The sequence below is a fragment of the Erinaceus europaeus genome, chromosome 12 (genome assembly GCF_950295315.1).
Source record: "Erinaceus europaeus chromosome 12, mEriEur2.1, whole genome shotgun sequence".
NCBI classification, from domain to species: domain Eukaryota; kingdom Metazoa; phylum Chordata; class Mammalia; order Eulipotyphla; family Erinaceidae; genus Erinaceus; species Erinaceus europaeus.
The window spans coordinates 67113733-67131003 of record NC_080173.1 but is presented as its reverse complement, the minus strand read 5'-3'; the positions used below and the strand labels follow the sequence as shown (position 1 = coordinate 67131003).

At 38.2% G+C, this 17271-nt stretch overlaps 1 protein-coding gene across 12 annotated transcripts in view; it reads left to right on the top strand.

Annotated features, from left to right (window-relative positions):
* The window catches only part of BCAS3 (BCAS3 microtubule associated cell migration factor), a 654611-nt gene that overhangs the window by 156584 nt on the left and 480756 nt on the right, over window positions 1-17271 (top strand). For all 12 annotated transcript variants that reach the window (XM_060203882.1, XM_060203884.1, XM_060203878.1 and 9 more), the window contains exons 12-13: window positions 1817-1987; window positions 13241-13334. In XM_060203882.1, the coding sequence (XP_060059865.1) occupies window positions 1817-1987; window positions 13241-13334 (265 nt within the window). The remainder of the gene's footprint in view (window positions 1-1816; window positions 1988-13240; window positions 13335-17271) is intronic.

The window sequence follows — 17271 nt, the reverse complement described above, 5'->3', positions numbered from 1 at the left end:
GGAGGTCTGTAATTGCTTCCCCGCTAAACATGGGCGTTGACAGGTCGATCCATATCCCCAGCCTGCCTCTCTCTTTCCCTAGTGGGACAGGGCTCTGGGGAAGCAGGGCTCCAGGACACATGGTGGAATTATCTACCCAGGGAGGTCTGGTTGGCATCATGTTAGCATCTGGAACCTGTTGCTTGAAAGAAGAGTAAACATATAAAGCCAAACAAGTTGTTGACTAATCATGAACCTAAAGGCTGGAATATTGCAGATGTAGATTTGGGGTCTCTTTCTTGAAGATGGCTAGTAGGCCTATTTTCATTATATTTCAAAGGGCCCATGTTTATACTAGTTTTTTAACTGAGCCTGACCTCTGATATGCAAGTTACTGTCTGGGGAGATGACTCATGGCTGGAAAAAGGGCTAGAAATCTGGATGAGGGAAGAGAGTGGCTCCCAAATATGGGAACAGTGTATAAATATTGTTGCCCCATCAATTTTATCTAGGGCCCATAGTCAGCTTAGAAGCCTTTGTAACCTCTGCATCCCTGTAAGTCTGAGCTCACATTCTGTGGTCATGAGTAGGAACAGTCTAAGCTGACTCAATTTCAGGACCCATCTTCCTCAGGTGGTTGATAGAGTATGTTATCCAGCTTCCCTCTGGAGGATGGAACATTCTCTACCGTTGTCGATCCACATTGAGGGCAAGGTCCTATGGGGCTCCACAAAGGGGTCTGTTGTGTTGTTCCTGATGGAGATGACCTATGACAATGGAGATAGGGATCTACTGGAGATCTAGGCCTATCCTGTCTGTTTTGGAATCTCAGGACTCCCCAATTAGGACCCCAGTTGATGGGGTGGCCTGAGAGTGACTAAAGAGTCATCGTTAAAGTATGCCAGTCTCTTGCCCTTATTCAGCTTTTGCAGTCCTTGCTTTGATAAGGTAACATTCCTATTTTTGAATGTTGCAGGGTCTTTGAGCCTGGTGTATTTTTACTTCAATTTCAAAAAGAGACAGAGAGGGAGAGAGACAGAGAGGAGGATAGGCACCATTGTACTTCTCCCCTGCTCTTGGAGCTTCTCTGTGGTGCTGTGTATGGTGTTCCTACATAGTACTAGGGAATTAATTTCACCACAGGTCCTCAAACATGGTAAACTGTGGATTTTACTAGATGAGTAATCTCCTGGCTTCCAACATACCAAATCTTGATATACAATACTCTATAGCAGGATAGTAATAGGTTTATTTTAGAAGTTTAGTGTTTTCCAGATGGGAATTTTACCAGTGATGGAGTCTTTCTCATTCAACAAAATCTATTACAAATAGAGTATTCTAAAGTATATCCCATAGTTTGTATTCATTACTCTGTGTATGTTATGTTGCAATCAGGAGAGTATACAAAGAACTTATTTTAAAAGATTTATTCATTTATTTATTTAGTGAGAAACAGAGAGTCGAGGGTACCCCTCCAAAATATGTGGTGATGGAAACTGAACCTGAGTGGCCATGTGATGTGCTAGTGAGCTACAGTCCAAGCTCCCAAAACATTTTTTTTTAAAGAAAAATGTAATTATACCACCTTGTAAACAAAGCTCTTTCACTACTATGACTTTATTCTCACCGTGCTGACTGATGGGACACTACTCAAACTAATACTGATTTTCTAGTTGAAACTTTAGAACATATAGCAACTTAGACTGAATTTCAGTCACTGCTGCAGTTCAACCTGTGAGAGAATAAAGAATTTAAGGGGTAGGAGAATTAACAAAAGTGCATAGTTCTGGTCAGAATCCAAAAACGTGTCAATTAATTTTACCTTTCTTTTGTACAGACACTGAAGACAGGCCTTACAATGGTTGGCAAAGTAGTGACTCAGCTGACTGGCACACTGCCTTCAGGTGTGACGGAAGATGACATTGCCATCCATAGTAATTCAAGGCGGAGTCCATTGGTCCCAGGTATCATTACAGTTATTGATACTGAAACAGTTGGTGAAGGCCAGGTAAGGAAAACTCCAACTTTATGTAATGTGCATTTTTTTCAGGCAGTAAGCTAACTTAAATTATAATTTCTGATCAAGATTATACAAAATGTGCTTGAATTTGATGATGATGATGATAATGATTTTCCTCTATTGGAATGGTGATTAACATATCATACAGTTGTAGTCACATAGGTACAATTTCTCATCTCCCTATGATAAGTCTGCAGACTGAGGCTATTTTAGGTTGGAATCTCTTACAGAAAATGATGAAGATCATGTTAAAACTCAGCTATAATGAATTCTCCCAGAGGGATAAAGAATGTGGAGGGGAAGGGATATGGAACTCTAGTGGTTGGAATTGTATGGAATTGTATCCCTCTTATCCCACAACCTTGTCAATCATTATTAAATCACTAATGAAAAAATAATGAATTCTGGGCTGGGAAGATAATATAATATTTATGCAAATGACTTTCATGCCTGAGAATCTGAGGTCCCAGGTTCAGCCCCCAGCACCACTATAAACCATAGCTGAACAGTGCTCTGGTTAAAAATAAAAGGAATTCATCTTCTTCACCTCATCTTAGAGCTTGAAGGAGTCATGTTAAGTGAGATAAGCTATAAAGAGAAGGATGAATACAGGATGATCTCACTCATGGATAGAAGTTGAGAAATGAGAACAGAAAAGTGAAACACAAAGTAGAACTTGGACTGGGTTTCTTGTAATGCACCAAAGTAAAGGACTGAGGATGAGGTGGGGATGGAGTAGTGGGAGGCTGGGCTTTCAGATCTTGGTGCATGATTGTGGAGGAGGACCAAGGCTGGGGGTGAGAGCATTCTGAGGAAAACTGAGGTATTTTACACATGTCAACAAGTGTATCTACTGTAAACCATTAATCCCCCCAATGAAAATATTTTTAAAAATCTGAAAGTCAAACATGATTATGTAACTAAACCTGAAAATAAAACTTAGGTGCTAAGGAATTTTCAGTTCTTTTTTTTTTTTTTTTTGGTAAATAAGTAATTTTGGTTTTATGTTCATACTGCTACTTTTCTATTTTGTTTAATGACATTTGTTGTCATAAGTAGAAGAGTAATAATTTCTTTTTTAAAAACAGAGACTTGCTCATAAAAGCATTTAATAAATCCTTATATATTTAGATAAATAAAAAATAATCGACTGTTTTTGCTGTGACAATGAAAATATCAGATTTCATTACAGCTTTTTCCTTATAAATGGAAAAATATGTACAATTTTACATTTTTAATTAGAATAAGAGTATGTTGAATCCTATTTCATTTAGTAAATCATTATTCAGAAATACTTAGGAGAAATTGCATATATGGGAATATACATGTTAAAATTTTTCTTGTGAGAAATTGGTTGTAAACATACCCTTTACTCAAATATGGTGCACCCTGTTGAGCTTGTATGCTATCATGAAAGAATCCTGGTTCAAATCCTCAAGCCTCTACTTCCCACCTACAGGGAGGAAGCTTCACAGTGGGTGAAGCAATGCTACAGGTATCTCTCTTCTTTTCTCCCTATCTCCCTATCTCTGTCCAGTTCAGTTTCTCTCTGTATCTAATTAAAGAGTAAATAAATAAAATAAAAAACATTTTTTCTCTTTCTTCCTTCCTCCCTCCCTCCCCACCTCTCCCTCTCTCCCTTCCTTCCTTCCTTCCTTCCTTCCTTCCTTCCTTCCTTCCTTCCTTCCTTCTTTCCTTCCTTCTTTCCTTCCTTTCTTTCTTTGTCTTCAGGTATATCACTGGGGCTTCCACTGCAAGCTCATTTCTCCTTGTGGCTATTTTTTTCCCTTCCATTTTATTCTATAGGACAGAGCGAAACTGAAAGGTGAGGGGTGAGGGAAAGAAAGAGAGGGAGACAGACACCTGCAGATCTGCTTCACTGTTTGTGCAGCATCTCCGCTGCAGGTGGGGAGTCCTGGGTCTTTGCACACAGAACTATGTGCACTTAACCGGGTGAGCCACCATATGGCCCCCAAAACATTATTTTCTTTTGTTAAAAGCTTTGAATTAAAAAATTGTTGTTTAGGGAGTCGGGCGATAGGGCAGCAGGTTAAGCACATGTGGCACGAAGCAAGGACTGGCTTAATGATCCCAGTTTGAGCCCCGGGCTCCCCACCTGCAGGGGAGTCGCTTCACAGGCGGTGAAGCAGGTCTGCAGGTGTCTATCTTTCTTTCCCCCCTCTCTGTCTTCCCCTCCTCTTTCCATTTCTCTCTGTTCTATCTAACAATGATGACATCAAATACAACAACAATAACTAAAACAACAAGGGCAACAAAAGGGAAAAATAAATACAAATAAATATATAAATTAAAAAAATTGAAAAGATGGTAATTAAAAAATAGTGAATGTTTTGAGATAGGGTTTTTTTTTTTTTCCCCACCAGGGTTGAGGGTTGTCATTAGGGCTCGGTGCTGACACTATGTACCCACTGCTCCTGGTGGCCATTTTTTTCAAGTTTTTAAAGATTTTATTATTATTGTTATTTTATTCCTTTGTTTCATTAACAAAGGACAGAAATTGAGAGGGCAGGGGCGATAGGGAGAGAGAAAGAGACACCTGTAGATCTGCTAGTGAAGTGACCACCCCTGCAGGTGGGGAACTGGCATTATGGTCCTTGTGTATAGTAGTTTGCTTAAGCTGGTGTACCACCCCCACCCCCAAGATAGTTTCTTTAAAAATGGCAGTCTAAAATCACTTACTGACCTGGGGAGAAAGCGTAATGCTTATGCAAGACTTTAATGACTGAGGCTCTGTGGTCCCTTGTTTTCCCCAGCACCATCATAAGCCAAACCTGACCAGAGCAATGGCCTTTCTGTCTGCATCTCTCTTATTAAAAATAAGTAAAACATTAAAAAAAAGATAATATACTAAAATAATATAGGATTAGGGCAACATTTCTGAAATAAAAAACATTCTAAACTTTTGCACAATACATATGTGACTTTGTTCTTAGAATTGAATATTTAGAGCTATGTAACCCTGTGAAGTTTTAACCCTAAGTAATGCCTTTGAAATGCCTGATGAAATATGATATTTGGCTGTTCCTTATATACTAATTCCTCCCTAAGATCAAGTCACTTTTCAAAAAGAAAAAAGTTGACTATTGCTGTTAAAAGGCAAAAGTATCTTTGAAATTCTAGGTTCTTAATTTGACTCTCTCAGTTTATTTGAAATATGAAGAATAATCTTTTCTTCTATCATAGTTTTTTTGTTCACCAAGTGTGTTACAAGCTTATATTCTTTTTTAAAATGCCTTTTAATGAAGTGCTAGCAAACTTTTCAGTTCACTGTAATGACATTTTTTTTAAAGTTGTGTTAATTAGCTAGAGTTGATAGACATACAGATGTTCTCTTTTAATTGGCATTAAATATATAAAGCTTTCGTGTTTTATGACTGCTAAAGTAAAAAATATTTTCCTTTGTCCTTTGATTCTTAATTCACCTTCAAGGCCACCCACATTTACTGGGTAGTAACAACCCTCCTCAACATTGTCTCATTTGGAAAACATAAGTAAGTCTGTTAAACATCTAACATTTGTTGACAGACAGATTTGGGGTTATTTAGTAGGAGAAAATGTTACCATTGCTTTGGATGAAATAAAGGTATAACTTGGAGATTTCTTATATTTAAGCATAGAAACATAAAAAGCAAAATGTGAAAAATAGTAATTAAAAGCAAAATGTAAAGTAATAATATTAAAAACATAGCAGTAGGCTTTGCTTTTCCAAGTGCATCACACCCTTTCCCATAGTCTTTATTAACTTTTTGTCTTTAAAATTAGATTTTACTGTTTGAAATATTAAAATGGACTTCACATTGTGTGTGTGTAAGAGAGATAAATGATGATATTTGAATCAAGTAAAGATACTTATTAGTAAGTAAAATCATAGAAATATTAGTTTGTTAAAAAGAAAAAAAGAAATGGAAGTTGGGTGGTAGCCCAGCGGGTTAAGTGCAGATGGCGGAAAGGTCAAGGACCAGCGTAAGGATACCAGTTCGAGTCCCCGGCTCCCCACCTGCAATGGAGTCACTTCACAGGCGGTGAAGCAGGTCTGCAGGTGTCTGTCTTTCTCTCCCCATCTTGCCCTTCTCTCTCCATCCCTCTCATTCATATCCAACAATGATGACATCAAGAACAACAACAACAACAAAAAAGAACAACAACAATAAAACAACAAGGCAACAAAAGGGGATAAATAAATATTAAAGAAAATAATAATAATAAAAAAAGAAATCTTAGTTTGTTTTGCTTCCAGGTCCCTCGTCCGTCCGTGCCCCTACACGCACCCCAGGCTTTGCCCATATATGATATCACCCTTCCTAGTGGACTTTTTTTTTTTAAGATTGAAGATGAGAGACAAGACAGAAAAGAGATGCCACAGCACTGCTCTATTGCTCATGAAGTTTCTTCTTTGTGTGGTGGCCAGAGGCTCAGACCTGGGTCATAGCACATGGCAAACTGTGTGCTCTACTGGGTGTATTATCTTACTGCCCCAGAAGTGTTAGTTCTTTTAAGAATATATATATAAAAAAAAAATCTCCCCCCCAGTTTTTTTTTTCCATAGCCATTGTGATATCTTTTTTTTAAAATTTATTTCCTTATTGGGGAATTAATGTTTTACATTCAATAGTAAATACAATAGTTTGTACATGCATAACATTCCCCAGTTTCCCATTTAACAATACAACCCCCACTATGTCATTTATCATCCTTCATGGACCTGTATTCTCCCCACCCACCCACCCACCCCAGAGTCTTTTACGTCTTTTACTTGGGTGCAATATGCCAATTCCATTTCAGGTTCTACTTGTGTTTTCTTTTCTAATCTTGTTTTTCAACGTCTGCCTGAGAGTGAGATCATCCCATATGCATCCTTCTGTTTCTGACTTATTTCACTCAACATGATTTTTTCAAGGTCCATCCAAGATCGGCTGAAAACGGTGAAGTCACCATTTTTTACAGCTGAGTAGTATTCCATTGTGTATATATACCACAACATTTGTAACATTTTTTTCTATTCTCCTAAAAAATGTGCTTGGGATCTTGATGGGGATAGCATTAAATTTGTAGATGGCTCTGGGTAATATATTCATTTTGATGATGTTAATTCTTCCAACCCATGAACATGGAATATCTTTCCACTTCTTTGTGTCTTTTTCAATTTCTTTGAGTAGTGACTCATAATTTTCAGTATACAAGTCTTTCACTTTCTTGGTTAGATTTACTCCTAGATATTTTATTGTTTTTTTTGTTGCTATAGTAAAAGGAACTGATTTCTGGATTTCAATTTCTTCTAACTTAGTGTTTGCATAGAGGAATGCCACTGACTTTTTAATGTTAATTTTGTAGCCTGACACCTTACTGTATTGCCTGATGATTTCCAAAAGCTTCTTGCTGGATTCCTTAGGTTTTTCCATGTATACTATCATGTCATCTGCAAATAAGGAGAGTTTGACTTCTTCTCTTCAAATCTGTATGCCTTTAATTCCTTACTCCTGCCTGATTGCTATGGCAAGAACTTCCAACACTATGTTGAATAGTCATGGTGATAGTGGGCAGCCCTGTCTAGTACCTGATGTGAGTGGAAATGCTTCCAGTTTTTCACCATTGAGTATGATGTTGGCTGTAGGTTTGCTATATATAGACTCCACTATCTTGAGGAATTTTCCATCTATTCCCATTTTTTGTAGTGTTTTGATCATAAAGGGATGTTGTATTTTGTCAAAGGCTTTCTCTGCATCTATTGATATGACCATGTGGTTTTTGGTCTTGCTTTTGTTGATGTGGTGGATCACATTGATTGACTTACGTATATTAAACCAACCTTGCATGCCTGGGATAAACCCCACTTGTTCATGGTGAACAATCTTTTTGATATACTGCTGTATCCGGTTGGCTAGAATTTTGTTCAATATTTTCGTATCTATGTTCATCAGAGATATTGGTCTGTAGTTTTCTTTTTTGGTTGTGTCCTTGTCTGCTTTTGGTATCAGGGTGATGTTGGCTTTATAGAAGCTGGCAGGGAGTATTCCAGTGTCTTCAGTCTTCTGGAAGATTTTTAAAAGTAGAGGTGTTAGTTCTTCTTTGAAGGTTTTGTAGAATTCATTTGTAAAACCATCTGGTCCAGGACTTTTATTTTTGGGAAGATTTTTGATAACTGTTTCAATTTCATTAGCTGTGATGGGCCTGTTCATGTTATCCACTTCCTCTGTACATAGTTTTGGACGTTGGTAGGTATCTAGGAAATCGTCCATTTCTTCCCGGTTCTCTAGCTTGGTGGCATATGGTTGTTCATAGAAGCCTCACATGATATGGTGAATTTCTGCGGTGTCTGTTGCGATATCTCCTCTTTCATTTACTATCTGATTTATTTGGGTCTTCTCCCTTTTTTGTTTTGTGAGTCTGGCTAAAGGTTTGTCGATTTTGTTACTCTTTCGAAGAACCAACATTTACTTTCGTTGATCTTTTGTATGGTTTTCCTATTCTCAATGTTATTTATTTCTGCCCTAACTTTAGTGATTTCTGTCCTTCTGGTTGCTTTAGGGTTCCTTTGTTGTTCTTCTTCTAGGTCTTTAAGATGTGCAATCAGGCTGTTTATTTGTGCTTTTTCATGTTTCCTAATGTGTGCTTGTATAGCTATGAACTTCCCTCTTAGGACTGCTTTAGCTGTGTCCCAAATATTTTGACAGCTTGTGTCTTCATTTTCATTGAACTCTCAAAACATTTTGATTTCTTCCTTGATTTCCTCTTTGACCCAGAAGTTGTTAAGAAGTGTACTGTTGAGCTTCCACATTTTGGCACTGTTATTTATGTTGATTTTTAAGTGTTCGTTTAATTCCACTGTGGTCTGAGAAGATGCTTGGGATGATTTCAATGCTCTTGAATTGGCTGATGCTGTCTTTGTGGCCTAATGTCCTTGAGAATGACCCATGTGGATTTGAGTAAAATGTGTATTCCAGTTTCTTGGGATGAATGACTCTGAAAATGTCCAATAGTTCTAGTTTATCTATCTCTTCATTTAGCTCCCTTACGTCTTTATTGATTTTCTGCCTGGATGATCTCTCAAGTTGAGAGAGTGGGGTGTTGAAATCCCCTACTATGATTGTGTTACTGTTAATATATTGCTGTAGCTCTTTAGGTAGGAGTTTGATGTATTTATATGGCTTCTCATTGGGTGCATAGATGTTAATAATTGTTAAGTTCTCTTGATTGACTGATCCTCTGAGCATTAAGTAGTGTCCATTCCTGTCTTTTTTAATCTTATCTATTTTAAAGTCTATCATGTCAGATATGAGAATAGCTGTTCCTGCCCTTTTTTGTGGGCCATTGGCTTGTATGATAGTTTTCCATCCTTTCACTTGAAGTCTGTGTTTGTCTTGTTGAGTTAGGTGGGTTTCCTGTAGACAACATATTGTTGGGTTGTGTTTTCTGATCCATCTTCCTACTCTGTGTTTTTTAATAGGTGAATTCAGGCCATTGACATTTATTGATATCAAAGATTGAAGATATTTTAACACCATTCTTGTAGAGTTTTAGAATGTTTTGATATATGTCCTATTTGTGGTGGTCTGGTTGTTTATAGGAGACCTTTCAGAATTTCTTTCAGGGCAGGCTTGGTGATGGTTGATTCCTTCAACTGTTGCTTGTCTGAGAAGGTTTTGATGCCTCCATTTAGTCTGAATGACAGTCTAGCAGGATATAGTATTCTTGGCTGAAAGCCTTTCTCATTGAGCACTCGATAGATATCTTGCCATTCTCTTCTGGCCTGTAGTGTTTGTATGGAGAAGTCTGCTGCTAATCTTATGGGTTTTCCTTTGTAGGTGACTCTTTGTTTTTCTCTTGCAGCCTTGAGGATCCTTTCTTTATCCTTATTCCTTTCCATTCTAAGTATGACATGTCTTGGTATCTTTAGGTCTGGGTTAATTCTGTTTGGGACCCTCTGGGCTTCTTGAATTTTTATGTCTTTGATGTTGTCTAGACTAAAGAAGTTTTCAGCTACTATGGCCTGGAAAATGATTTCTTCCTCTCCTTCTCTTTTTTCCTCTGGTATGCCAATAATGCGTATATTGTTTCTTTTGAAGTCATCCCATAGGACTCTGTTGTTGTTTTCAGCATCTCTTAATCTCTTTTTGAGATCTCTTACTTCTTTTTCATTTGTGTCTAATTCATCCTCAATCTTGCTAATTCTGTCTTCAGCCTCATAGATTCTATTCTCTCTGCCCTCTACTGCTTTCTGGAGTTCATCTATTTTGTTGCCCTGCTCTGATACTGTTTTAGCTTGTTCAGCTAGTTGCCTTCTTAGCTCAGCGATTTCAGCTTTCAGCTCTCTAATAACCATGATATAATTAGTATTTTCTTCCATATTCTCATTTGTTGTTCCTGCATTTCTCATTACAATTTTTTCAAATTCTTTACTCACTCCTGTGATTATTTCCTTAGCTAATGTTTGGATGTTGAACTCATTATTTTGTGCTTTACCCTCTAGAGGACTTTTAGCTGGACTCTTGTCCTGGTTCGAGTCTCCAATATTTTTTCTTGTTGTTATAACCATTTTATATATTATGTTATGAGTTCCCTTTATCAGTACTTTTCAAATTATTGATCTCTATTGCCTGGATTGACTTGTGTCTAAGTAAGTTAATTAAAGGGTTCACAGTGGTGGAAGTTAACAGTTATTTCAATCCCTGAGTTGGAGCTCAGTGGTTTAAAAGCCTCTTTTTTTTTTTTTTTTTTTTTCCTTCTCTGTAGGCTATGGGAGCCTGAGGGCTTTTAAACTATCAATAGGCGTCTTGGCTTAATTACTGACTCCAGACCAAGAGATAAAGCAGGGTGTGGCAGAGATAATCCAGTGGTTATGCAAAGAGACTTTCACAGCCCCTCAGCTATGCCACGGAGGTATTGGTCTTCTGAGTTTCCTGGCTAGATCTCTGTCCCCTGGTGTCCCTTCCTGTCGCTGCTCCAGATTCTGTAGGTAGTAGCAATGGAGACTCAGAGTTGCACTTGGTGAGTCTCTGGGGAGTCCTCTCCTCCCTTCAGCTGTCCCATTGTTGGTGGAGCAGACTGGAGGTGGTGTCTCAACTGATTAACTGCTGAACTGTTAGCAGTCACTTAATCTCTCCTTAGGCCCCTCTCTCCTCTCTGTCACCAGCCACACGTGTTTTGTACTCACCGGAGATTTACTGGGTTCCTGTGTTCATTCTAGCCTTGTCTTGTTTCGGTCCCGGGTGGTCTCCTTTGGTATTCCTAGTTGATCCCTCCCCCCAGTTTTTTTCTTTACCGTCATGCACTGGATACCTGACACACTGCCCTCTCTTCTACCAACTCCCCAGTGCCAAGCCTTTTGCTTTGCTGCAGTGTGTCCCACCCAGCTCAGGCTTCATCTTGTGTCTCCTTTTCCTTGCCTTGCTTCTTAAATACCACTGTAAGTGAGATCATCTAGTATTCACCGCTCCTTCTGGCTTTTCTCAATATGATCCTTTCATGTTCTGTCCAAGTAATGGAAAAGAAAAACATTGTGCTAAAGATAAATTATTCAGTCACAAAGGGATACATGCTATATTCTTCCACTTACTTTGATCAAGTAAATAGTCAAAATGTCCAAGGACTTGAGATAGGAGGGCAGGGAATAGTGTTCAGTAGGTATAAAGAATCAGTTTACATGTAGGATAGTACTTAACTCTACTGGTGTGAAAATTTGTTTAAAATGACAATAAACAAAGATATACACAGAAATGGATAAACCTATAACTTGACTGGATTGCAGGTTCTAACTTGACCAATAAGCAAAAAATTAAAATGTAAATATTGGGAAGAAAGATCAAATATATCCAGCCAGGCAGTGGTGCGCCTGCTTAAGCACACATAGTACTATGAGCAAGGACTCCCCAGATGCAGCAGGGATGCTTCACTAGCACTGAAGTAGGTCTACAGGTGACTGTATTTCTCACTCCCTGTGTCTGCTGCCTTTCTCAAGTTCTTTCTGTCCTATCCAATAAAATAAAAAGAAGAAAGAAAGAGAAAAGAAAAGGGAAGAAAAGAAAAGAAAAAGCAAGAGAAAAAAAAAAGAAAAAAGCTACCTGGAACAGTGGATTCATATTGCCAGCACCAATCCCCATCTATATATCCCTGGAGGCAACAAACAAAAAAGATCATGTATCTCTATCCAGTGTACTATTATATATTATTATGCATAAAATTACTGAATTGTAACTATTAGGAGTGGCTTTTATGTTATTTAATTATATTTTTGTAAGGCTTTTTCACATTAACATATTCACTGACCTCAGGTTATTTTGTTTTTCTAGTTCCAGTGAACGACTAAGTGATAACTGTCAGTAATTTCCTTTTGTTCCTCACAGACTAAAGAACAGTAGAACTATGTGTTCTTTTAAAAAATTTTATTTGTTATTTGTAGTTTGCTACAAGATTGCAAGGTTACAGTGTATAGTTCCACACCAGACCCACCACCAAAGTTCCTGTATCTCCACCTTCCCACCTCCCAAAGACAACCGCCATAATTCTCATAGGTCTTACAGTTTGCTTGCTTCTGTTTTGTTTGGATTGATTAATTTACTTTACAAGTTTATATAAATCAGATCTCTAGATCCCTCATATGGATGAAACCATCTGGTAGTTGTATGTCATCTCTTTACTTATTTTGCTAAGCATGATCACCTCTGGTTCCATCCATTTTATCCCAAAGGACACAATATCACCTTTTGGATTTCAGAGTAGTATTCTATGGAATATATAACTTCTATACCTAGTCATCTATCTGATGATGGGCATTTAGGCTGCATCTTCTCTTTGGCTGTTGTGAATAATGCAGCTATAAACATAGGGGCACATATGTCCCTTTAAGAACTATGTATTCTTTTCTTTAGATATACTTCCTCGTGACTGGCTTTCTTATTTATTTATTCATTCATTCATTCATTCATTCATTCATTCATTCATTCATTCATTCATTCATTCATTTTCCCTGAACCTACCCTCCAGGAAGTTGTTTCCAACCTCTACAGTTAAAAAATGTTTCAGTTTATAGGCTTGTTCTGCTGGGAAGCAGGCTACCTTTTCCTCACTCATGAAGAGGCTTTCTCGCTTTAAATTGTCATGAATACTCATTCAGTATAGGATAAGCATATTATTTGGGCAAGGATATTGTTATATAATTTCTTTATCAGCAATTGACTTGAAAAGGTGACCCCTATATGCGTTTTTTTCCCCCCTTTCTTAAAGGTTCTTGTGAGCGAGGATTCTGACAGTGAAGGTATTGTGGCCCACTTCCCTGCTCATGAGAAACCAGTGTGCTGTATGGCTTTTAATACAAGTGGTATGTCCTTTTTTTTTTCCCCTACATCTTCTATATCATGAATTTTCCCATGTGTTTGTAATTGATTGATGATGTACTGTAAATCTTGCACTGGTTGGATGTGTTGCACCAAAGCAAAGCACTCTAGGGATGAGAAGAGGGAGATGGGGGCAGGGGTTGTGCAGAGGAGAGGGAGAATCTTTTAGTTCCTGGTGTATGATGATGGGAAAGGACCTAAGTTGGAAGTGAGAGTGTTTTGCAAACATCTATTATGGTTAGGTGAGAAATTATACCCGTGTGCCAACGACTGTACTATGTGCCATTAATTTCCTAATGAAAATATAAATGAATTTACTATAAAAGTGAGAAACTCCCTAAATATTAGTGTTACTCTTAATGTAGTGGTAATTGAATAGCAGGAAACAGAACTGTTAAGTTGAACTAATTTTTGTATTAAGTTAAGCCAAGAACCTCAGTATTCTAAACTACATATCAATATATGTGACATCATTCTAGCATGTGACAGTTGATATATTTATCTTCACATTTATACTGTGTTTGATCAAATGAATAAATTAGTGGAACATCAAATGTTCAGATATATCCATATTGGAAAGAGAATTGCTTAGTGGATGTTAATTTGTTATTTTGACCTCTAGGTATATGAAACAACATTTTGTACAAGTTTTTTTTACATTGAATGCTGTAGAATAATGATTTTTCTAATTATTCTGTCATGTTTTCTACATTGTTTAACTTCACTGATTAACTTTTATGTATTAATTAACTTTTCTATTTAATAATCTTTTTCTAATTAGCCAGGGGTTATTCTATATATTCCTGTCTGTAGAAGGCAAAATAAAGACTTAATTCTAAAATTTAAAACAGGAATAAAAGGCTAATTATTTTTCTTTAATTATTAGTCTTTGTATTTAGAAATTAATTTAATACACTGATGGGATTTCACTTTAATGTACTTACTTCCAAAGTACTTTAAGGACTGCATGATGTTTCACCAATTAGAGTACACACAATACCATGCGTGAGAATCCAGGTTCAAGTCCCTTGGGCCCCACCTATGGGGTGGAGGGAGTAGCTTCATGAGTGGTAGAGCAGCACTGCAGGTACCTTTCTGCTCCCTACTCCCTACTCTGTCTCTATAAGATAAAGAAAGTTAAGACCACCAGGAGCATGAGAACTATAGTGTAGGCACTAAGCCCCAGCAGTAACCCTGGTGGTAAACAAACAAACATACAATCCCCAAAAGTCAAAACAAAAGAACTTAATTTTATTTCCTCCTCCTCATCTTCTCTCTCATCCCTATCCCCTTCCTCTTTGTTTGTTTTGCTTTGTTTATTTGTAATCACTAAATTTACTCCTGGGTCAGCCTTTTCAGGTCAGAGATAAGGTGATGTACTAAGGGAGAGAGGGAAAGATATCACAATACTAAAACTTAGTGCAGTAGGGCCAAGCTCAAATGTTAGGTACTTACATGGTGAAGCAAGTGGCCTTTAAAACACCTTATTTTTTTTTAATTTCTTATTTTTTGTTGACATTTTTTATTAGTGATTTAATAATGGTTTACAAGATTATAAGATAATGAGGGTAATATGAACTATAGCACTTCTTCACCCTCAGTAACCACTGCAGTTCTTACAGACTTAGAGATAGCTTGGTTATTGTTTATTTTTTTAGTTATTAGGGTAAGTCCATGTATTTCTGCTCTCTATATTTCTTTTTTAAAAAAATATTTATTTATAAATAAATATTTATTTATAAATATTGTTTTATTGTTATAGTTATTATTGGTGTTGTTGTTGTCGATGTCATCGTAATTGGATAGGACAGAGAGAAATGGAGAGAGGAGGGGAAGACATAGAGGGGGAGAGAAAGATAAACACCTGCAGACCTGCTTCACAGCTTCTGAGGTGACTTCCCTGCAGGTGGGGAGCTGGGGGCTCGAACTGGGATCCTTATGCTTGGCACCACTTGCACTTAACCTGCTGTGCTACCACCCGACTCCCTGCTCTCTATATTTCATGAGTGAAGCTATCCAGCAGCAGTTGTCTTTCACTTCCTTACTTACAAGTTCCAAGCATTTTTGTCCCAAACAACACAGTACTTTTTAAATTGCAGAGTAGTATTCCATTGAGTATATGCTCCATAACTTAAAAAAAATTTTTATTTATAAAATGGAAATATTGACAAGACTATAGGGTAAGGGGAGTACAATTCCACACAAAACCCAACACCAGAACTCCGTATTCTTTATCCCTCTGGGAATATGGAGCCAGGGTCATTATGGGGTGCAGAAGATGGAAGGTCTGGCTTCCGTAAGTGCTTCCCCGATGAACATGGGCGTTGGCAGGTCGATCCAAACTCCTAGCCTGCCTTTCTCTTTCCCTACTGGGGCAGGGCGCTGGAGGGGTGGGGCTGCAGAACACATGGTGGGTGTCTGCCCAGGGAAGTCAGGCTGGCATCTGGATAGCATCTGGAACCTGGTGGCTGAAAAAGAGTTAAGATTAAAGCAGAACAAATTGTTGACTAGTCATGAACCTAAAGGCAAAAATATTGCAGATGAAGATTTGGGGGTCTCCCTTTTGGAAGAAGCTAGTAGGTTTATTTTAGGCATATTCCAAGGGGCCATGACTTTACTAGATTTTGTCTGAGCCTGGTAGCTAATATGCAGGTGGACACAGGTTATTGTCTGGGGAAATGGTTTCATAGTTGGAAATAGGATTAGAAAGCTGGATCAGAGAAGAGAGAAACTCCCAAATATGGGGAAAGTATATAAATGTTAACTCTAAACCTCATCTATTTGATCTGGGGCCCATAGTCAGCACAGGAGCTTATATTAGTAATGTCTCATTCTGTGCTCACAGCTAGGAACACACCAGGCTGCGCTAATTTTAGGACCCATCTTCCTTGGGTAGTAGTAGGTGGAGTATATTGTCCAATATACCTTTGGAGAATGGAACTTTCTCTACCATTGTTGATCCACATTGAGGGCAAGGTCCTATAGGGGCCCCCTAAGGGGTCCATTATGTTGTTCCTGATGGAGATGACCAGTGACAGTGGCGAGAGGGATCTGTTAGATCCCCTCTGTTAGATTCCCATCATGTCTGTGTGGGAATCCCATGACTCTGACTAGGGCCTCAGGTGATGGGGCCACATAACTTCTTTATCCAGCTTTCTATTGATGGGCATTTTGGCTGATTTTACACCTTGACTATCCATCTATGAATATTGGGGTGCATATTCCCCCCTTTTTTGCCCCTGGGTTATTACTGGTGCTCAGTGCCTGCACTATGAATCCACTGCTCCTGGAGGCCATTTTTCTCTTTTTGTTGCCCTTGTTATCATTGTTGTTGTCATTATTATTGTTGTCATTGATGTTATTTTTTAAAAAATTAATTTTTTTTTATTTAAGAAAGGATTAATTAACAAAACCATAGGGTAGGAGGGGTACAACTCCACACAATTCCCACCACCAAATCTCCATATCCCACCCCCTCCCCTGATAGCTTTCCCACTCTCTATCCCTCTGGGAGCATGGACACAGGGTCATTGAGGGTTGCAGAAGGTAGAAGGCTTCTGTAATTGCTTCCCCGCTGACCATGGGCGTTGACTGGTCGGTCCATACTCCCAGTCTGCCTCTCTCTTTCCCTAGTAGGGTGTGTCTCTGGGGAAGCTGAGCTCCAGGACACATTGGTGGGGTCTTCAATCCAGGGAAGCCTGACCAGCATCCTGATGGCATCTGGAACCTGGTGATTGAAAAGAGAGTTAACATACGAAGCCAAACAAATTGTTGAGCAAATTTTTAAAAAATTTTTATTTATAAAAAGGAAACATTGGACAAAACCATAGGATAAGAGGGGTACAACTTCGCACAATTCCACCATCAGACCTCCGTATCCCATCCCTTCCCCCTGATATGATAGTTTTCCTATTCTTTAGC